General features: G+C 43.7%; 1 protein-coding gene across 3 annotated transcripts in view; it reads right to left on the bottom strand.

Annotated features, from left to right (window-relative positions):
• Positions 1 to 23,594, bottom strand: part of EFCAB6 (EF-hand calcium binding domain 6) — a 175,646-nt gene that overhangs the window by 2,376 nt on the left and 149,676 nt on the right. For all 3 annotated transcript variants that reach the window (XM_070755297.1, XM_070755298.1, XM_070755299.1), the window contains 4 exons: positions 21,642 to 21,842; positions 13,563 to 13,740; positions 6,651 to 6,835; positions 3,590 to 3,739 (listed from right to left, as the gene is read on the bottom strand). In XM_070755297.1, coding sequence (XP_070611398.1) covers positions 3,590 to 3,739; positions 6,651 to 6,835; positions 13,563 to 13,740; positions 21,642 to 21,842 — 714 coding nt within the window. The remainder of the gene's footprint in view (positions 1 to 3,589; positions 3,740 to 6,650; positions 6,836 to 13,562; positions 13,741 to 21,641; positions 21,843 to 23,594) is intronic.

The following is a 23,594-nucleotide window of genomic DNA, read 5'->3' as shown; positions in this document are numbered from 1 at the left end:
ATTAAGTTTGTAAGTAAAGGTACCATTGTAGCTTTTTCAGGGCCCATCATAACTTCAAACGGTTGTTAAGTGAACAGACACTAATTGAAGACTACCTGTAGTATTTAAATAATATGGTCCAGTTCAGTGCTCGGCTATTATTTAAAGATTGTGCTGGGGAATATCTATTTTATTTTATTTATTTATTTTATTTATTTATTTTGTCCAATACACAATGAGGGTTTTAGTGGGTATATATCTATATACACATAGTAAAATACATGATGAAGGTTATAGATGAGATACTCATAGTAAAATATATCTAAGAAATAATAGAAAAGAAGATATAGTAATAGAACACATCAATGAAAGAATAGAAGAAGAGATATAGAGATAGAAGAAAGGAATAGGAGATATAGGAGAGCAATAGGACAGGGGACGGAAGGCACTCTAGTGCACTTGTACTCGCCCCTTACTGACCTCTTAGGAATCTGGATAGGTCAACCGTAGATAATCTAAGGGTAAAGTGTTAGGGGTTTGGGGATGACACTATGGAGTCCGGTAATGAGTTCCACGCTTCGACAACTCGGTTACTGAAGTCATATTTTTTACAATCAAGTTTGGAGCGGTTAATATTAAGTTTAAATCTGTTGTGTGCTCTTGTGTTGTTGTGGTTGAAGCTAAAGTAGTCGCCGACAGCCAGGACGTTGCAGCATATGATCTTGTGGGCAATACTTAGATCTTGTTTAAGGCGTCTTAGTTCTAGACTTTCTAGACCCAGGATTGAAAGTCTAGTCTCGTAGGGTATTCTGTTTCGAGTGGAGGAGTGAAGGGCTCTTCTGGTGAAGTATCTTTGGACATTTTCAAGGGTGTTAATGTCTGAGATGCGATATGGGTTCCAAACAGATGAGCTGTATTCGAGGATGGGAATTGCTAATGAGGCAGAAAGAAAACTGAGAAGAATTCTATGTAAGCCCTCCTACCACAAGTCCCAATTGCTCTGGGAGACCAACCTTCACAACGATTAAAGATACAAACACGAGGCAAAGAAACTAAGTAGTAGCTTCTCTCTGTTTTTCTTAAATCCCCAAAAATGTAAAACTGCAATAATTATGCAGTAACCAATAGAAATGTTAGCGTTATTAACAGACCCTTCTGCCCTTAGCAGAAGATACAAACCAAGTCAGAAACAAAGAAAATAAGACCTGTATAGAATGACCAACAGTTGTTGAATGAAGGAGGTTAGGGGGAAAAAAAGGACTTGGGTGAATTACTTCCAGATGTGAAAATTATAGGAGCTGCTTTTCTTTTGTTTATTTCAATCTTTTCATAGCAGAAAAGACAATGGAAAACTATTTTCACATTGTTATCAAGAAAATGTACGAGGACCCTGACTTGAGGGAGCCTTTGTCTTTGTATATTTACACCATAAATTGGTCCCAACATCCCTCCTTGCGGTTGGTGTAGCAACGCTATAACAAAGTCAATAGTAGTTTTCAAATGTCTAATTAAAACCACCAATTAAACCAAGAAACCAATCAAAGTAAGCACTTAAATATCAAGACAACGGTGAGATATTAGCGCCTTCAGACAGGCTTACATAAAATATAACTTCAAATGCCACCAAACCCCCCAACCCACCCCATCTCCTTTTTTATTTAGTTACTTAGTCAAACATGTACAAGATAACAGATATAAACCTGGACATGAACACAGGAAATGAGTACAAATAAATGAGGACAGTAGGACAAGGATGGTGGGCACGCTGGGGGGCTTATGCAACGCCCCCTTTACAGACCTCTTTGGAATGGAGTGAGGTCCACAATACACAGTTTTTAAGGTTGGAGTTGTGTTGGCAAGAAAAGCTTTCCATGGAAAAGTGGCTTTACAATCCACTGATCAAATCTTGCAACTAGACAATGTCGCTTGGCGGGACCTAGGGGAAGAGCCTTCTCTGTGGGGGCTCCAGCCCTCTGGAATCAGCTCCGCCCAGACATTCATGCTGACTCCACCCTCCTCGCCTTCCGTAAGTGTTTGAAAACCTATCTTTGCCGCCAGGTTTGGGGTCACTAGACTCTAGCCCCCTGGCCGACGAATGTAATGTATGTTTGTTGTTTGAATGGGAATGAGTGAGTTTTAACGTTATTGGGTTTTTAGATTAATTAGTTAATGAATTGGATTTAAGATATTTATGTTGTTTTATATTTTGTAAGCTGTCCTGAGTCCTCGGAGAGAGGCGGCATGTAAATCAAACAAACAAATATGTCCAGGGAATTTCCTATTGTAAGGGAAATTTCCTTCAATGCCTGGTTCACTTGGTAACTAGAACATAAACACAAGCGAAGGTGTTAAATTTGTCATTTAGTCTCAGCAGGTGAGGCCACCTTATCAGGTCTGAGGTTGCATGGGGGATACCAGTGAATGCCAGGGCTGTAGACTAGTCTGGGCAAACCAGCCATGGAAGAAAAGGGGCATAATTCTATATGATTCCCATGGTTAACTTTTTGGATATGCCTATGACGTCATCAACTCTGCACAGAGGAAGCTTTTAGCAATAAATTTTATTTATTTTTATTTTATTTATATGTAGCAAATAGATTGGGTGACTATGTTTTAGTGATTTGATTGGTTGGTGGAATCACAATTGCTTGAAGGATTGACATGGTGATGATTATGATATGTTTTTTTGTTTAAGGCTGGTTTCCAAATCTCTGGTAGGCGGGACGTGTCATCTCTTTTATTCATGCAGAGGGGGTGTTTTTCTATCTCTATGGCTTTCATAATTATTCTTCTGTATAAATTTTCTGTTTTGGAAAGTAATTTAGTTTTTTCAAAGTCAATTTCGTGAAGGGCTCTTCTGGTGAAGTATCTTTGGACATTCTGTCTGGAACCCATACTACATCTTGGACATCAACACCCTAGAAAATGTCCAAAGATACTTCACCAGAAGAGCCCTTCACTCTTCCTCTCGAAACAGAATGCCCTACGAAAGCAGACTATCAATCCTAGGTCTAGAAAGCTTAGAACTATGACGCCTAAAACACGATGTAAGTATTACCCACAAAATCATATGCTGCAACGCCCTGCCTGTCAATGACTACTTCAGCTTCAACCACAACAACACAAGAGCACGCAACAAATTCAAACTTAATATTAATCGCTCCAAGCTTGACTGTAAAAAATATGACTTTAGCAATCGAGTTGTCGAAGCGTGGAACTCATTACTGGACTCAGTAGTGTCAACCCCTAACCCCCAACATTTCTCCCTTAGACTATCCACGATTGACCTCTCCAGGTTCCTAAGAGGTCAGTAAGGGGCGTGCATAAGTGCACTAGTGTGCCTTTCGTCCCCTGTCCAATTGTCTCTCCTTATCTCATATATATCTTTTCTTCCTTTCATATATCTTCTCCTCTACTTTTATATTTTTTCTTTATATATCATCTTTCATGTCTGTCCTCTTCAATATGTATTGTGTATTGGACAAAATAAATAAATAAATAAAAATAAATAAATTTTCAAGGGTGTTAATGTCTGAGATGAGATATGGGTCCCAAACAGATGAGCTGTATTGGAGGATGGGTCTGGCAAAAGTATAAATAAACATACTACCTGTCGGAAATCCTGGATGCTGAGAAGGCCCGTCCCATTTTCATCATAGAACTTGAATGTCCGTCTCATTGGCCGCCAGCAGTGCAGGATCTGGGGTTGAATCCTCATCATTGCATTGAGAAAGGTAGGGGACTGTGGTCCAGGGATGTTCTGGCAGAAATGTGGAAAAGTCGGTGGCTGAACCCCTTTCTTTTCTTTTTTTCTTTTTAATTATTTTTAATTTAAACATACACAGACAAAATAAAGAAAAACAAAACAAAAAAATAGAACCCCCCCCCCCCCCCAATACATATTTACACTCCCATCTCATTCAGAGTTTCGATTGGAGATATTTACATTTTTACCATATTTTTTGTTAACGTGTTGCTTGAATATTTGCATAGTTTTGGGTAAGTTTCTATGGTAATCTCTGTTTTTCTGTGTCGTTTCTTTTCTTTTATCCTTACTTTCTTCTAACCAGTTATAGAAGTTCTCCCATATCTTGTAATAGCCTGAGTCGTCTTTCTCTTCAAGTTTCCTTGACAGCCTATCCATCTCTGCACAATCCATCAACTTTTTAATTACCATCCCCTCTTCTGGTATTTTTTTTTCACTTTTCCATAGCTGAGCATATGTAATCCTTGCAGCTGTTAAGATATGGATACTCAGATACTGGATTTCTTTTTTATACTTCTTATCTTATACCACTAGGTTTGCAGAGACGATACAACAGTGATCGGACTGAATTATCTGTATGAATCTGCATACAGACGAGATGTTGAACAACTATCCTTGTGGTGTGACCAGAACAATGTAGAACTGAACACACTCAAAACCGTAGAAATGGTGGTAGACTTTAGGAGAAACCCTTCCACCTCTCACAATACTAGACAACACAGTATCAACAGTAGAGACCTTCAAATTCCTAGGTTCTATCATATCTCAAGACCTAAAATGGTCACCTAACATCAAAAACATCATCAAAAAAGCACAACAAAGAATGTTCTTTCTGCGCCAGCTCAGGAAGCTCAAACTGCCCAAGGAGCTGCTGATACAGTTCTACAGAGGAATCACTGAGTCTGTCATCTGCACCTCTATAACTGTCTGGTTTGGTGCTGCAACCCAACAGGACCGACACAGACTTCAGAGGAGAATCAGAACTGCAGAAAAAACAATTGCTGCCAACCTGCCTTCCATTGAGGACCTGTATACTGCACGAGTCAAAAAGAGGGCGGGGAAAATATTTACTGACCCCTCGCATCCTGGACACAAACTGTTTCAACTCCTACCCTCAAAACGTCGCTACACAGCACTACACACCAAGACAACTAGATACAAGAACAGTTTTTTCCCGAATGCCATCACTCTACTAAACAAATAATTCCCTCAACACTGTCAGACTTTTTACTAAATCTGCACTTCTATTCTACTAGTTTTTCTCATCATTCCTATCATCCTTTTCCTCCCACTTAGGACTGTATGACTGTAACTTGTTGCTTGTATCCTAAGATTTTTATTAATATGGATTGTTTCTTCATTGCTTATTTGACCCCTGTGACAATCATTAAGTTTGTACCACATGATTCTTGACAAATGTATCTTTTTCTTTTACCTACGCTGAGAGCATCTGCACCAAGACAAATTCCTTCTGTGTCCAATCACACTTGGCCAATAAAATTCTATTCTATTCTATTCTATTAAAGATCCTCAATAAAAATAATTCTGGTTTTTTTCTCAACTACTGATCCTCTTTCATTGGCTAGATCGGTGTTCTTCAAACATAGCAATTTGGACTTCAACTTTCAGAATTCCCCGTCACCCAGCCAGTGTGCCCAATCCCAGTCAACCCATCTTCAAGTTGCTAAGGTTAAAAAAACCCCCACTGGGATAGACAAAGATGTACTTTGGATATATTAAACCAAGGTTCTTGTAGGAGAGCTGGATTAGTCAATGGTGACAAAACATCACCAAAAGTGTCTGCTCACATCTAGCTTAATGTCTAGCTTAATGAAAAGAAGGACATGGGGAGACATGATAGCAGTGTTCCAATGTCACAGGAGTTGCCACAAAGATGAGGGAGTCAACCTATTCTCCAAAGCACCTGAGGGTAGAACAAGAAGCAATGGGTGGAAACTAAACAAGGACAGAAGTAACTTAAAACTAAGGAGAAACTTCCTGACAGTTAGAATAATTAACCAGTGGAACAGCTTGCCTCCAGAAGTTGTGAATACTCCAACATTAGAAGTTTTTAAGAAGATGTTGGATGAAGTAGTGTAGGGTTTCCTGCCTAAGCAGGGGGATGGACTAGAAGACCTCGAAGGTCCTTTTAACTCTGTTATTCTAGAAACATAGAAACATAGAGGTCTGACGGCAGAAAAAGACCTCATGGTCCATCTAGTCTGCCCTTATACTATTTTCTGTATTTTATCTTAGGATGGATATATGTTTATCCCAGGCATGTTTAAATTCAGTTACTGTGGATTTATCTACCACGTCTGCTGGAAGTTTGTTCCAAGGATCTACTACTCTTTCAGTAAAATAATATTTTCTCATGTTGCTTTTGATCTTTCCCCCAACTAACTTCAGATTGTGTCCCCTTGTTCTTGTGTTCACTGTCCTATTAAAAACACTTCCCTCCTGGACCTTATTAAACCCTTTAACATATTTAAATGTTTCGATCATGTCCCCCCCTTTTCCTTCTGTCCTCCAGACTATACAGATTGAGTTCATGAAGTCTTTCCTGATACGATTTGTGCTTAAGACCTTCCACCATTATTATCTCTTCCAACTGACACATTGTATTAAATGGCAGGTGGTCTTGTAAGCAGTAGGTTATTGCATCTTCATGGACATGACATTTGTGTGCATATATGGGTTATGTGCCCACATTGATCTACTTCAGTTCTGCAGTTGTAATTCTCCTTTTGTGGATATATTTTCTACATTGCAATCAGAACTGGGTCTAGGTTGGTGTGAACAGCTATACTGCTTGGGGAGATGGAAGATGTGTAACTAGGCAAAACAAGCATCCCGCACATCCCTTTTACCGTAGACGTTTCCCTTTTCCCCAAGGAATTCTTACCTGGACCCGTGAGTTTTGGATCAGAAGTCTCTGCAGAGGAGATACTTCCTGTTGTTTAAACAGCAGCACACAGCTTTGAAGGAAATCGCAATATGCAAACTTGCCTACGCTCTTAAAATCATATTTTGTTATCAGCTGCTGGATTTCTTCTTTGGTTAAATTCAAATGAAATTTCTCTATTATACCTGTAGGAACCAAGGTCGCAAGATAAAATCAACTGGACTGATTCAAACCTCCCTCTGGAAGCATTGGTCTTGAGTACCGTGTTTCCCCGAAAGTAAGACAGTGTCTTACTTTCTTTTTACCCCCAAAAGCCCCACTATGTCTTACTTTCGGGGTATGTCTTACATTGGAAAAAAATTGAAAGGGTCGCGTTCCCGAAGGCATCTCCCCAGAGTCCAGAAGGGCAGCCGCGGGACAGGAGCCTCGTGAGCCCTTTTCCAAGTTCAACCTCAAGGCTCCAAGCGGCGTGCACGCGTGGAGCCACAGACGCGTGTCGGGGAAGCATGTGTCTGGAGGGGAGGAGCCACTCTGCGCAGTTGGGCAGCCCCACCTGCCTGCCGGAAAGGAGGCGGGCGAAGGAGGGTGCAGCTCCGGCCGCTCGCCTCGGAGCTGGTCGGCCTTCGCTGCAAGCCGCCGCCCGCTCGGCTCGCTTCGGACCAGCGCCGTCCTTCGCTTTGCCAAGCCGGGGAAGAGGCGGTGGCGCCGTGGCGAGGCGAAGGCGAGGGGCATGCGGGGAGCTTGGAAGCGACGTCATCGGGCTCCCCCCCCAGCAATACCGTGTTTCCCCGAAAGTAAGACATATGTCTTACTTTCGGGGTACGGCTTATATTAGCCGACCCCCCTGAAACCCCTGATATGTCTTACAATCGGGGGTGTCTTACTATCGGGGAAACAGGGTATTACAATATTAATCAACCATAATATTATTTATTTATTAATCAGATTTGTATGCCGCCCCTCTCCGCAGACTCGGGGCGGCTTACAGCAATAATAATACAATGTAAACAAATCCAATATTTAAGTTTAAGTTAATTTAAAACCCCAATTTAAAAACCAATCATACATACTAACATACCATGCATAAATTTTATAAGCCTAGGGGGAGGGAAAGTTTCAATTCCCCCATGCCTGACGACAGAGGTGGGTTTTAAGGAGCTTACGAAAGGCAAGGAGGGTGGGGGCAACTCTGATATCTGGGGGGAGTTGGTTCCAAAGGGTCGGGGCCGCCACAGAGAAAGCTCTTCCCCTGGGTCCCGCCAAACGACATTGTTTAGTTGACGGGACCCGGAGAAGGCCAACTCTGTGGGACATAACCGGTCACTGGGATTCGTGTGGCAGAAGGCAGTCCCAGAGATAATCTGGTCCGGTGCCATGAAGGGCTTTATAGGTCATAACCAACACTTTGAATTGTGACCGGAAACTGATCGGCAACCAATGCAGACTGCGGAGTGTTGGTGTGACATGGGCATATTTAGAGAAGCCCATGATAGCTCTCGCAGCTGCATTCTGCACGATCTGAAGGTTCCAAACACTTTTCAAAGGTAGCCCCATGTAGAGAGCATTATAGTAGTCGAGCCTCGAGGTGATGAGGGCATGAGTGACTGTGAGCAAATAGGACCGCAACTGGTACACCAGGCGAACCTGGGCAAACACCCCCCTCACCACAGCTGAAAGATGTTTCTCTAATGTGAGTTATGGATCGAGGAGGATGCCCAAGTTGCGGACCCTCTCTGAGGGGGTTAGTGATTCCCCCCCCCGGGTAATGGACAGACAGATGGAATTGTCCTTGGGAGGCAAAACCCACAGCCACTCCGTCTTGTCTGGGTTGAGTTTGAGTCTGTTGACACCCATCCAGACCCCAACAGCCTCCAGGCACCGGCACATCACTTCCACTGCTTCGTTGACTGGACAAGGGGTGGAGATGTAGAGCTGGGTATCATCTGCATATTGATGATACCTCACCCCATGCCCTTGGATGATCTCACCCAGCGGTTTCATGTAGATATTAAATAGTAGGGGGGAGAGGACCGACCCCTGAGGCACCCCACAAGGGAGTAACCTAGAGGTCAACCTCTGACCCAGTACATCCTTAATTTGAACTATTTGCATTAGATGACTTCCTGGCAGGTGACTTCCTGAACTGGTTATGTCTGTAGGGTGTGATCAAAAAATCCAAGGTGGTAGCCACAATTTTCAAGTTAAAGTTCTCCCACCCTCTCCTCCTCCTTCTGTGTATGAAATGCACATAAAAAGTGGAGCTTTGGTCTCAATGTCACAGTTGCCATTCTGATTTTTTTGTCCACACTTGCAGACACTCATGGAAATATGCACCTGCAGACACTCCAGGAATTATGAAGGGATACCTAAGTATTAGTGTTGGGCGAACCCAACGAAGTTCGGGTTTAGCGAACTCACCCGAACTTTGCCGTGAAGTTCGGGTGAGTTCGCCGAACCCGAACAGTAGCAAAAGGAGGTGGGGAATCCCACGATGGAATTCCCCTCTCTCCTCCCGGGTGGCGGCATTTCGCGGTGTTCGAGTGAACGCCGAACCCGAACTTTACCCGAACTTTTAAAAAACTTTGGGTTCGGGTTTGGCATGCTGAACACTGCAAAGTCCGGCACGAACCCAAACTTTGCAAGTTCGGTTTGCCCAACACTACTAAATACAGATCGTTGCACTAAAGCTTATTTGTATGCGTGAATTGTGTTATTTGCAGTTGTGTGAATGAAAAAGAACATAGAAGCCACCTTGGACGGTGTGTATGTGTGTGTGTAGGTGTGTTTCCAATTGTTTTTGTTTGATATATTCAGGAGGAACTGATTAGGTGTTCACATCCTGAAGATAATAATAATTAATAATAATTTATTGGATTTGTATGCCGCCCCTCTCCGTAGACTCGGGACGGCTAACAACAATAATAAAAACAACTTTCCAGAGATACTTTCCAGAGATAGACCAACAGAGATAAATCTGGATTTGATGCTAGTAGTAGCCGTGTGTCTTTCTTATCCCTAGAGATGACATTGGTCTGATTTCATACGAAAAAGACAACCACATGGAGAATAGCGAAACCAGGCTAAAAACAATCAGGATTATCAACCGCAGGGAAATTGGGGAGAAGTTTAAAAATTAGATCACACCTGAAGCACTCAAAATGATAGTGATTTAAAAAAAAACCTTTTTTCTTTTTTCTTCTGTGGGTAGGATTCATTGAGCAGTGTAATAGGAAGATTGACAGTAGCAAAAAGAGTGATATATCTCTATTAAAATTCCAAGCCTGCTCCTAAGTGGAATAATTGCTCAATCAAAGAACTCAGGGGGCTGCAGAATTATGAAGAGAAGAACCAACACACCACTCCTTTGGTGCCCATTAATCTCCATGCCACATCTAATTTTAATTAAAACACTTTTAATTAAAAGAGAATTATAGAACTTTGCTTATTTCCAAGACGGCTTATGGTACCACACGGAATGCCTGCATTTTTGAGAACTGACAGTGGGGTGTGGCTGGTGTCCAGCTGCCCAGGTGAAAGGAACTAAAGTGGGGTAAAAATTGGGGTGAGTGGGGAGCAGCCGTATATACAATGGTACCTCGACATACGAGTTTAATTCGTTCCAGACCCGAGCTCGTAAGTCGATCAACTCACATCTCGAACAAATGCCTTTAGACTTTGTTTTTCGCGCCGAGATAACTGGAAGCAAGGAGATTCTTGCGCCACCTAGTGGAAGCTTGGCTCGTATCCTGAATTTGAGCTCGGGTGTTGAACAGAAATTTCGCTCGCGTCGCGGCTCGTAACTTGGAATACTCGCATGTGGAGCAGCTCGTATCTAGAGGTACTACTGTATCTAGCAACCTGGGCTGTCTACCTAAAGTGATCAAAAATTTGTGTGGGGAACTACTGACCCCTTCAGAGAGGGTCCGCAACTTGGGCATCCTCCTCAATCCACAGCTGACTTTGGAACATCATCTTTCAGCTGTAGTGAGGGGGGCGTTTGCCCAGGTTTGCCTGGTGCACCAGTTGCGGCCCTATTTGGACAGGGAGTCTTTGCTCACATTCACTCATGCACTTATCACCTCGAGGTTCGACTACTGAATTGCTCTCTACGTGGGGCTGCCTTTGAGGAGTGTTCGGAAACTATAAATCGTGCAAAATTTATTTATTATTATTTATTTATTATTTAGATTTGTATGCTGCCCCTCTCCGCAGACTCGGGGCGGCTCACAGCAGAATAAAACAATTCATAACAAATCTAAATTGTAGTTTAAAATATTTTAAAATCCCATTTACTAAACAAACATACATACAAACATACCATTCATAAATTGTATATGCCTGGGGGAGATGTCTCAGTTCCCCCATGCCTGACGACAAAGGTGGGTTTTAAGGAGCTTACGAAAGGCAAGGAGAGTAGGGGCAGTTTTAATCTCTGGGGGGAGTTGGTTCCAGAGGGCTGGGTCCGCCACAGAGCAGGCTCTTCCCCTGGGGCCCGCCAACCGACATTGTTTAGTTGATGGGACCCGGAGAAGGCCAACTCTGTGGGACCTAATCGGTCACTGGGATTCGTGTGGCAGAAGGCGGTCTCGGAGATATTCTGGTCCAATGCCATGAAGGGCTTTAAAGGTCATAACCAACACTTTGAATTGTGACCGGAAATTGATCAGCAACCAATGCAGACTGCGGAGTGTTGGTGAAAAATGGGCATACCTAGGTAAGACCATGACTGTTCTCGCAGCTGCATTCTGCACGATTTGGAGTTTCCGAACACTTTTCAAAGGTAGCCCCATGTAGAGAGCATTACAGTAGTCAAACCTCGAGGTGATGAGGGCATGAGTGACTGTGAGCAGTGAGTCCCAGTCCAGATAGGGCCGCAACTGGTGCACCAGGCAAACCTGGGCAAACGCCCCCCCCCCCCGCCACAGCTGAAAGGTGGTTCTCTAATGTGAGCTGTGGATCGAGGAGGACGCCCAAGTTGCGGACCCTCTCCGAGGGGGTCAATAATTCCCCCCCCAGGGGGAATGCAACTGCGCGAGTGGTCATGGGCTTTCCCAGGTATGCCGATGTTTCTCCAGCACTCCGCAGTCTGCATTGGCTGCCGATTGGTTTCCAGACGCAATTCAAAGTGTTGGTTATGACCTATAAAGCTCTGCATGCCATTGGACCAGATTACTTGTGGAGCCAGGGGAGGGTAAAAATGCTTTCCCGGATCCGCCGGTGGGTCTCTGGAAACCGAAAACGCCCTCCCAGTGCCTCTGTGTGAGCCAAAAATCAGGTGGCTGGCACACACATGCATGTTGGAGCTTAGCTGGGGCAACAGCTTGTTTGCCAGCAAATATGGCATCGCGTGCCACCTGTGGCCCCCCTGCCATAGGTTTGCCATCACTAGTGTAGGGCCTACTGGGCAGGGAGGTTGGACCCGATGGTCCACAAGAGTGGTTCTCAACCTTTCTAATGCCATGACCACTTAAAACAGTTCCTCATGTTGTGGTGACCCCCAACCATAAGTCTAGTGCCAATTCTCCCAACAGAGCTTTAAACTGATTGGCAGGAAGGTCAGAGGGACGCCCCCACTGTATTTTTTTTAAAAATAATTTTTATTTACATATAAACGACACAAACGCATAAAATATGTACAGAGAAAAAAGACATAAAGTATACATCCCCTCCTCCCTTTGGCTGTCTCATCAACAGCCTCCTTTTATACTCTTTTATGAATTTATTAATTTTAAATTGTAATTAGATTGGTGGGCATTGGATTTGTTATTATGTACTGTTTTTTATTATTGTTGTGAGCCGCCCCGAGTTTGCAGAGAGGGGCGGCATATAAATCCAATAAATCTAATCTAATCTAATCTAATCTAATCTAATCTAATCTTTTACAGTAATGTTACCATTGGTTTTGTTGGTAATATATAATCCATATTAATATATTTTAATTTCTTACTCTGTAATTTATAGAAACACAACAAGTAGAGAAAAAGTTAAATTTAAGCCTTTAAGAATTTTTAACTGAATTTGTTTCCTTATCACGCAGCACTGCTAATATTTGTTCTTTGGTTCATCCATGTATAAAAATCTTTCCACACCTGGTAATATTTTGTGTTTTCTCCACTGTAAACGCCTTATTGGTTGGATTGTAAAAATGTGTTCCAAGGCGCCAGAATAGAAGCTTTAGTTCCTAACACCATGGGAAATTTATTCATTTTTATTTATTTATTTATTGGATTTGTATGCCGCCTCTGTCCGCAGACTCGGGGCGGCTAACAACAATGATAAAAAACAACATGTAACTAAAAACCCTTATTATAAAAACCAAACATACACGCAAACATACCATACATAACTTGTAATGGCCTAGGCCTAGGGGAAGGAATATTCTAGCTCCCCCATGCCTGGCGACAAAGGTGGGTCTTGAGTAATTTGCGAAAGACAAGGAGGGTGGGGGCCGTTCTAATCTCTGGGGGGAGTTGATTCCAGAGGGCCGGGGCCACCAGAGAAGGCTCTTCCCCTGGTGCCCGCCAAACGACATTGTTTGGTCGACGAGACCCGGAGAAGGCCAACTCTGTGGGACCTTATTGGCCGCTGGGATTCATGCGGTAGAAGGCGGTTCTGGATGTATTCTGGCCCAATGCCATGTAGGGCTTTAAAGGTCATTACCAACACTTTGAATAGTGACCGGAAACTGATCGGCAGCCAGCGCAGGCCACGGAGACTTTTCCGATGGTCTTAGGTGACCCCTGTGAAATGGTCGTTCGACCCCCAAAGGAGTCCCGACCCCTAGGCTGAGAACCGCTGTCCTACAAGGTCCCTTCCAACTGTTATTTTGTTATCGGCCTACAAGAAAAGCATCCACATTTGTTTCCCTTTCCAAATTCTAAATGCTGAACCAAAAAAAGAAAGACAACCAACCTAAAATATCTTCTACTGAGATTTCTCCTGAACGCTCCACATCCTTCTCTCTGCATTCCTTCAGAATTTCTTTCCAACAGTGTTGAACATTTTTGCGAATTTTATTTTCAATGGCCTGGCAGTTCAGGAGGGGTGGAGTGGGCGCAGCCGCTGTGTAAGGTCTGCCGGCACCTGGGACCTAAATAATAATAATAATAATAATTTATTGGATTTGTATGCCGCCCCTCTCCGTAGACTCGGGGCGGCGAACAACAATAATAAAAACAACATGTACAATCCAATAATAAAACAACTAAAAAACCCTTATTATAAAACCAAACATACACACAAACATACCATGCATAACGTGTAATGGCCTAGGGGGAAGGAATGTCTCAACTCCCCCATGCCTGGCGGTATAAATGAGTCTTGAGTAGTTTACAAAAGACAGGGAGGGTGGGGGCCGTTCTAATCTCCGGGGGGAGTTGGTTCCAGAGGGCCGGGGCCGCCACAGAGAAGGCTCTTCCCCTGGGGCCCGCCAAACGACATTGTTTAGTCGACGGGACCCGGAGAAGGCCAACTCTGTGGGACCTTATCGGTCGCTGGGATTCGTGCGGTAGCAGGCGGTTCTGGAGGTAATCTGGTCCCATGCCAGATTAAAGAGAACACAAAGTTCTCAGATTGCCACTCAGGGTTCAAAGGAATGAAATGTAATTGCTTCCTAAATCTGTGGCAGAATCAAGTTGAGGATAGCGATTAGAAATTTTTCTTTTTTATTTGAAAATCACAATTAGATCTCCAAGACTGGGCAACACTGTTGTTATGTGAATCCGCACATGACTGCAGCAGTGTTATGACTCCTCTTCCACTTCCATTGTTTAACCAAATTGTGGCAGTCGTTAAGTGAGACATCATGTGACCGTGACTTGCAACTTTGCTGCCAGCTTTCTCCATTAACTCTGCTTCTCCGATGTGGCTGTGAACCGTGCAAATGGCAATCATGTGACTGTGCAAACAACGGAACAGTCGTAAATGTGAGGACTACAGTGGCACCTCTACTTACGAACTTAATTCGTTCCGTGACCAGGTTCTTAAGTAGAAAAGTTTGTAAGAAGGAGCAATTTTTCCCATAGGAATCAATGTAAAAGCAAATAATGTGTGCGATTGGGGAAACCACAGGGAGGGTGGAGGCCCCGGTTCCTCCCAGGAGATTCCTAGAGGCCCCACAGAGGCTTCTCCCCACCTTTTCCAGCCCTGCTTCCTCCCAGGAGATTCCTAGAAAGGCCCCACGGAGGTTTCTCCCCGCCTTTTACGGTCCTGTTTCCCCCCAGGAAATTCCTAGAGAGGCCCCACAGAGGCTTCTCCCCACCTTTTCCGGCCCTGTTTCCTCCCAGGAGATTCCTAGAGAGGCCCCACGGAGGCTTCTTCCTGCCTTTTCGGGTTACAGTTTCAGAGGCTCGGGTTTGTAAGTAGAATGGTTCTTGAGAAAAGGCAAAAAAATCTTAAACACCTGGTTCTTATCTAGAAAAGTTCGTAAGTAGAAGTAAGTAAGTATGGCCCCTTGTGGTCTGATTTTAAAAAGACAGCTAGGAAGAGAGGAGGTTTAACATCAAGACTCTTTGAACTAGACTAAGACCTTAGACCAGTGATTTTCAACCTTTTTTGAGCCGCGGCACATTTTTTACATTTACAAAACCATGGGGCACATTTGGGGGGGGACCCTAAAAAAAGTTTGGACAAAAAAATTCTCTCTCTTCCTCCCTTTCGCTCTATTTCTCTCTCCCTCTTTCTCTCCCTCTTTTTTCTCTCTTCCTTCTTTCCTCTTTTTTGCTCTCTTTCTCTCTCCCTCCCTACCTCCTTCTATGTCTTTCTCTCTCCCACCTTCCCTCCCTCTCCCTCTCTCTTGCTTTCTTTCTCTCTTGTTCTCTTTCTCTTGCTTTCTTTCTCTCTCTTGCTTGCTTTCTTTCTCTCTTGCTCTTTCTTTCTCTCTTTCTCTTTCTTTCTTTCTCGTTTTCTTTCTCTCTCTGAGCTTCGCGGCACATCTGACCATGTCTCGCGGCACACTAGTGTGCCACGGCACACTGGTTGAAAAACACTGCCTTAGACCATGGAGATCAAGGAACATCGTACCTGGACTGACTGATTGATTACTGATGATTATAAAATGTTTTAAGATCTGATTTTATACCATCAAAGAAAATCAATTTTTACTAATTTATAATTTTTATCCTATATTTATATAAGTATAATCTTAATGTTTTAGTGTTTTAAATTTTTTATCAATTGTTATTTTATACTGTTATAAATTTAATTGTTTTTTAATATAATTGGGGTGCTAAGTAATGGATGACTGGGATAAGTATACTTGTGGGTATGAATGGAATGATTGGTATAATTGGGTTGGTGGGTGAGTGGGGGGTTATGGTATGGATGAGTGGTTTGATAGTAGTGTGAATGATAGATTTGGCCCACCTGACGCTCGGGAGACGGGAGAGGAAGGGGCACCGATCTCTGGGGTGGCAGAGGGTCGGAATATCCCTGTGCTGCTGGGGAGAGGCAGATATGGCGGGGGCCACAGAGCTAGCCGTTCCAGGGGAACGAGGGACCGTTGCTTAATAACGGTCCCTTGTTCTGGCTCTGTGAGCCCAATCTTGGGTACTGGTGATGAGTGTAACTCTGGCCCTGGACTCAGGTTGCTGCTGCTTAACGCCAGGTCGGTGGTAAATAAAGCTCTCCTCATCCGGGATTTGATCCTGGATGAGGAGGCCGACCTGGCGTGTATTACCGAAACCTGGCTGGGCCCAGAGGGAGGTGTTCCTCTCTCTGAAATTTGCCCAGCCGGGTTTCGGATATGGCATCAACCTCGACCCCAGGGAAGGGGGGGAGGAGTGGCTATTATAGCCAGGGAGAGCCTTTGCCTGCGTAGACTCATTGTTCCGGAAATTGCGGGTTGCGAGTCTCTCTTGTTGAAGTTGGACTTAGGGGTCCAGGTGGGCTTATTTCTCACGTACCTGCCTCCCAGCTGCGTGTAAAAAGCCCTGCCTGTGCTACTCGAGGAGGTAGCCGGGTTGGCGGTGGAGTTCCCCGGACTCATTGTCCTGGGGGACTTCAACCTGCCGTCACTCGGCGAAACCTCTGGGTTGGCACAGGAGTTCATGGCCACCATGACAGCCATGGACCTGACTCAAGTAGTACAGGGTCCGACTCACGAGAGAGGGCACGCGCCTGACATGGTATTCCTTTCCGAGCAATTGAGAAATGGTCTGAGACTAAGGGGCTTAGAAGCATTGCCTTTGTCATGGTCAGACCATTTTCTACTACGGCTTGACTTCCTGGCTCCAATCCTTCCCCGCAGGGAGGCGGAACCAATGAAGATGTTCCGCCCCAGACGCCTGATGGACCCAGAGGGCTTTCAGACGGCGCTTGGGGTTATTCCAGAGGCACTCATCCACAGTTCGGCGGAGTCTCTTGCGGAGGCCTGGAATACGGCTGCTGCGGAGGCTCTCGACTGGATTGCGCCTTTGCGACCTCTCCGTGGCGCTAGACCCCGTAGAGCCCCATGGTTCAACGAGGAGCTCCGGGAGTTGAAACGCCAAAAGAGACGTCTAGAGAAGCGATGGAGGAAGAGTAGGTCTGAATCTGATCGAACACTTGTAAGAGCTTTTATTAAGACTTACAAAGTGGCACTCAAGGCGGCAAGATGCGCGTACCATGCCGCCTTGATTGCATCAGCGGAATCCCGCCCGGCCGCTCTGTTTAGGGTGACCCGCTCCCTTCTTAATCAGGAGGGAGTTGGGGAGCCCTTGCAGAGTAGCGCCGAGGAGTTTAACACGTTTTTCGCTGATAAAGTCGCTCAGATCCGGGCTGACCTCGACTCCAATTGTAAAACAGAGTCGACTGACAATGAGTCAGTCGAGGTGACTGGGGCACGTACTTGTCCACCTGTCTGGGAAGAGTTTGATCTGGTGACACCTGATGAAGTGGACAAGGTCATTGGAGCTGTGAGTTCCGCCACCTGTCTACTGGATCCGTGTCCCTCCTGGTTGGTCTCGGCCAGCAGGGAGGTGACACGGAGCTGGGCCCAGGAGATCACCAACGCTTCCTTGGGGAGGGGAGTTTTTCCAACACTCTATAAAGAAGCGCTTGTGCGCCCCCTCCTCAAGAAGCCTTCCCTGGACCCAGCCGTACTTAACAACTATCGTCCAGTCTCCAACCTTCCCTTTATGGGGAAGGTTGTTGAGAAGGTGGTAGCACTCCAGCTCCAGCGGTCCTTGGAAGAAGCCGATTATCTAGGTCCCCAGCAGTCGGGTTTCAGGCCCGGTTACAGCACGGAAACCGCTTTGGTCGCGTTGATGGATGATCTCTGGAGGGGCCCGGGACAGTGGTTTATCCTCTGTCCTGGTGCTCCTCGATCTCTCAGCGGCTTTCGATACCATCGACCATGGTATCCTTCTGCACCGGTTGGAGGGGTTGGGGGTGGGAGGCACTGTGCTTCAGTGGTTCTCCTCCTACATCTCTGGCCGGTCGCAGTCGGTGTTAGTGGGGGGTCAGAGGTCGGCTCCGAGGTCTCTCCCTTGTGGAGTGCCTCAGGGGTCGGTCCTCTCCCCCTTGCTATTTAACATCTACATGAAACCGCTGGGTGAGATCATCCAAGGACATGGGGTGAGGTATCATCAATATGCCGATGATACCCAGCTTTACATCTCCACCCCATGCCCAGTCAACGAAGCGGTGGAAGTGATGTGCCGGTGCCTGGAGGCTGTTGGGGCCTGGATGGGTGTCAACAGACTCAAACTCAACCCGGATAAGACGGAGTGGCTGTGGGTTCTGCCTCCCAAGGACAATCCCATCTGTCCGTCCATTACCCTGGGGGGGGAATTACTGACCCCCTCAGAGAGGGTCCGCAACTTGGGCGTCCTCCTCGATCCACAGCTCACATTAGAAAACCATCTCTCAGCTGTGGCGAGGGGGGCGTTTGCCCAGGTTCGCCTGGTGCACCAGTTGCGGCCCTATCTGGACCGGGACTCATTGCTCACAGTCACTCACGCCCTCATCACCTCGAGGTTCAACTACTGTAATGCTCTCTACATGGGGCTACCTTTGAAAAGTGTTCGGAAACTTCAGATCGTGCAGAATGCAGCTGCGAGAGCAGTCATGGGCTTACCCAGGTATGCCCATGTTTCACCATCACTCCGCAGTCTGCATTGGCTGCCGATCAGTTTCCGGTCACAATTCAAAGTGTTGGTTATGACCTTTAAAGCCCTTCATGGCATTGGACCAGAATATCTCCGAGACCGCCTTCTGCCGCACGAATCCCAGCGACCGATTAGGTCCCACAGAGTGGGCCTCCTCCGGGTCCCGTCAACTAACCAATGTCGGTTGGTGGGCCCCAGGGGGAGAGCCTTCTCTGTGGCGGCACCGACTCTCTGGAACCAACTCCCCCCAGAGATTAGAACTGCCCCTACTCTTCCTGCCTTCCGTAAACTCCTCAAAACCCACCTTTGCCGTCAGGCATGGGGGAACTAAACATCTCCCCCTGGGCACATTTAATTTATACATGGTATGCCTGTGTGTGTGTCTGTTAGTATATGGGTTTTTTTAAATCTTTAAATATTTTAATTAATTGAATTATTTATGATTTGTTTTATACTTGTTGTGAGCCGCCTCGAGTCTTCGGAGAGGGGCGGCATACAAATCCAAATAATATAATATAATATAATATAATATGGTAAGTAGAGGTACCACTGTATTTGTAATTATTATTTGGGGCACTAAGCAAGGCTGGAATTGGCAAATATTTGGATGGGAGACTACCCCAACAGGGACTTGGACTGCTGGGTAAACCAGATAGTAAAAAAAAGCTAAAGAAAACAAGAAACATCAGAATAAATCTGGACTCTTGTGGTTACCAAGAAAATTGGATGACTGTGTCCAAGGAATCACTAGCGATTGAACGCTATTCAAAGGAGATGTGACTTCACTATTTCTGAAGTTCTGATTTCATAAATAAAATCTTTCAGGTCTTCGATGGCTGCCTTCTCAGTTGTGAGAAGAAAATGGAATCACACCTTAAAACCTCAAGAAAGGATGATAGCAATAGCACCTGGACCTATATACTGCTTCACAATGCTTTACAGCTCTCTCCAAGCAGTATACAGAGTCAGCAAATTGCCCCCCTCCCAAAAAAACCAATCTGGGTCCTCATTTTAGCAACTTCAGAAGGACGGAAGACTGAGTCAACCTTGAGCTGGTGAGAATCGAACTGCTGGCGGTTGGCAGAATTAGCCTGCAATACTGCATTCTAACCACTGCGCCACCACGGCTCTGTGATGGCCTCCAAACTACCAAAGAAGAAAGGAAATGTTTTATTCTCTTTTCTAGAGCAGCAGGAGGAGGACATGATAGAAACATAGAAGTTTGACGGCAGAAAAAGACCTCATGGTCCATCTAGTCTGCCCTTATACTATTTCCTGTATTTTATCTTACAATGGATATACAGTATGTTTATCCCAGGCATGTTTAAATTCAGTTACTGTGGATTTATCTACCACGTCTGCTGGAAGTTTGTTCCAAGGATCTACTGCTTTAGTACAAGAGACTACAATAGGTAGTTTACAGTGGCAAACCCTAACAACCATGTACCTTGTACTAACATATAATATCTGTGCAAAGTGGTCAGATTAGATTCTGTATTTATTCGATTTGTCATGTCACAGTGTGTTTGAAATTCATTTTGTTTTTAATGACTTCCAAAGTGTTTCTGCAAAGTATATTTGCACTCTTAACGTGTATTTAATTTTCAAGCAAGGTGTGAAGTCACCAAAGGGAGCTAGACAGAGATGTCTTTTGTAACACTATAGGGAACCATATAATGATCGGATACTAGCATGGCCAAGGCTCAAAAATGCCTTGAGTCTCAAAGATAAGAGGACTATAACATGAGCGTTCAATCTAGCTTGACTTAATTAAAGGATCAGTTGGGAGATAGAAACATAGAAACATAGAAGACTGACGGCAGAAAAAGACCTCATGATCCATCTAGTCTGCCCTTATACTATTTTCTGTATTTTATCTTAGGATGGATATATGTTTATCCCAGGCATGTTTAAATTCAGTTACTGTGGATTTATATACCACGTCTGCTGGAAGTTTGTTCCAAGGATCTACTACTCTTTCAGTAAAATAATATTTTCTCACGTTGCTTTTGATCTTTCCCCCAACTAACTTCAGATTGTGTCCCCTTGTTGTGTTCACTTTCCTATTAAAAACACTTCCCTCCTGCACCTTATTTAACCCTTTAACATATTTAAATGTTTCGATCATGTCCCCCCTTTTCCTTCTGTCCTCCAGACTATACAGATGGAGTTCATGAAGTCTTTCCTGATACGTTTTATGCTTAAGACCTTCCACCATTCTTGTAGCCCGTCTTTGGACCAATTCAATTTTGTCTTCTTTTTTTTTAAATAAATTTTTTAATTAAATTTTTATCACAACAAACAAACAAACAAACAAACAAACAAACAAACAAACAAAATCTTAAAGAAAAAGTGCCCAACACCAATAACCCCTCCACCATTTAGGGGGTTAAATTATTTACAGTAAATTTCAATTTCTTCCTTGGCTCCGGTTTACATTTCTTTACATACAAAGAGTGATTGGAGTTTATTTTTCACATTGTTGTCATATATTCTACTTAAGATATAATCTTTCACCTTATTCCATCGTGCCATCAGCTTCTCCAATTTATTTTCATCAAAGTTATTTAATCTTATTTCCATAATTTCGAAGTGGATGTGGTCCACCATGTACCAGTACCAATTCTGGATTGTCCATTTATTGCTGTCCTTCCACCCTAATACCACTACTGCTTGAGCGCTTTCCAAAGCTGCTGTTTTGATTTCTTTAAATTCTCGTAATTCCCCATGTTTAACTAGTGTTGCTGATTCGTTCCTGATTATCCAATGAATGTTTAGCATATTGTTAATTTCATTCTGTACTTCCTTCCAAAATTTTTGAACTTCAACACATTCCCAGAGCATATGCATAAGTTCAATTTTGTCAATATCTTTTTGTAGGTGAGGTCTCCAGAACTGAACTCACCTTCTTTGGAGATTGAGGTTGGGTTGCTGTTTTGGGTCGTAAAGGAACCCGTGGTTCAAGTTCAGCAGCCAAAGGTGGTTTGCTGGGACTCTCCCCATTGGTGGTATCAGACATTGCTTCGGAGCTGAAATTCCTCAAAAATCCAGGATATTTCAACTTCCCACTCAGATCAAGAGGCACTGTGTTCCAGAGATTTTCAAACTAAGCACACAGAAACAAATCTATTAGCATTGATGAAGTCAGGCACTTGGGACATGATAGATGAGTCAAGCAAAGATTAATTTCCTCAATCAGATAACACAGACCAAGAAAACAAGGCTCCCCCAACCGTCTGAGGTGGTGGAAAACATCTCTTTAATGAAGGAAATTCTTTTTAAAAAAATAATGTTTATTGAATTTCTACATAGAAACATAGGAGACTGACGGCAGAAAAAGACCTCATGGTCCATCTAGTCTGCCCTTATACTATTTCCTGTGTTTTATCTTAGGATGGATATATGTTTATCCCAGGCATGTTTAAATTCAGTTAATGTGGATTTACCAACCACGTCTGCTGGAAGTTTGTTCCAAGGATCTACTACTCTTTCAGTGAAATAATATTTCCTCACGTTGCTTTTGATCTTTCCCCCAACTAACTTCAGATTGTGTCCCCTTGTTCTTGTGCTCACTTTCCTATCAAAAACACTTCCCTCCTGGACCTTATTTAACTGTTTAACATATTTAAATGTTTCGATCATGTCCCCCCTTTTCCTTCTGTCCTCCAGACTATACAGATTGAGTTCATTAAGTCTTTCTTGATACGTTTTATGCTTAAGACCTTCCTTAAGACATATAAAAATAGAAAGAAAAGAAAAAAAATTAAACAAACTAACATACAAAGAAAAAGAAAGAAAAAAACCCAAGATAAACAGACAAATCAACATATAAGCTTAGACAACATATAAAACGTATTCAGTTTCAGTCGTGTTCTTTATTTGCACATAGTTATTTGCTTATCATCAATTAATATTTTCTTTCACTACGTACATACGTTTATTTCTTATATAGAAGACATAATTTGTCAACCATATTGTTGGCTATCACTGTCAAGTGATCTAATGTTAGGTATTTGTTTCTAGTGTGGAGAATTGTGGGTTTGTTTTCTTTAGTTCTATATATCAGTGTTTCCCAACCTTGGCAACTTGAAGATATTTGGACTTCAACTCCCAGAATTCCCCAGCCAGCGAATGCTGGCCGGGGAATTCTGGGAATTGAAGTCCAGATATCTTCAAATTGCCAAGGTTGGGAAACAATGCTATATATTATGTTGTAATCATTTTGTATATCTGTGAGGAAACATAGAAACATAGAAGTCTGACGGCAGAAAAAGACCTCATGGTCCATCTAGTCTGCCCTTATACTATTTCCTGTGTTTTATCTTAGGATGGATCTATGTTTATCCCAGGCATGTTTAAATTCAGTTATTGTGGATTTACCAACCACGTTTGCTGGAAGTTTGTTCCAAGGATCTACTACTCTTTCAGTGAAATAATATTTTCTCACGTTGCTTTTGATCTTTCCCCCAACTAACTTCAGATTGTGCCCCCTTGTTCTTGTGTTCACATTTACAACTGTGTCGCACCTGATTTGATCTAACTGTAGTTCATAAAATCATCTACCAAACTGTCCCTCCTGTTAATGACTACCTAAGCTTCAACCACAGCAATACACGAGCACGTGATAGATTCAAACTCAATGTAAACTGCTCCAAGGAAGATATGGATTCGTATTTAGGGGTTTTGTTTTCCATCGATTTATGGTACATTGTTTCTATATTTTCATTTTATTTGGGTACGCAAGCAATGAGTGTATAATTTTCTTATTTATTTATTTATTAGATTTGTATGCCGCCCCTCTCCGTATGACTGTTTTTATGTTAAGGGTTTTAAATTGTTTTTTAATCATTGGATTTGT

The sequence above is a fragment of the Erythrolamprus reginae genome, chromosome 6 (genome assembly GCF_031021105.1).
Source record: "Erythrolamprus reginae isolate rEryReg1 chromosome 6, rEryReg1.hap1, whole genome shotgun sequence".
NCBI lineage: Eukaryota > Metazoa > Chordata > Lepidosauria > Squamata > Dipsadidae > Erythrolamprus > Erythrolamprus reginae.
This window is presented reverse-complemented; position numbering and strand designations above follow the sequence as displayed.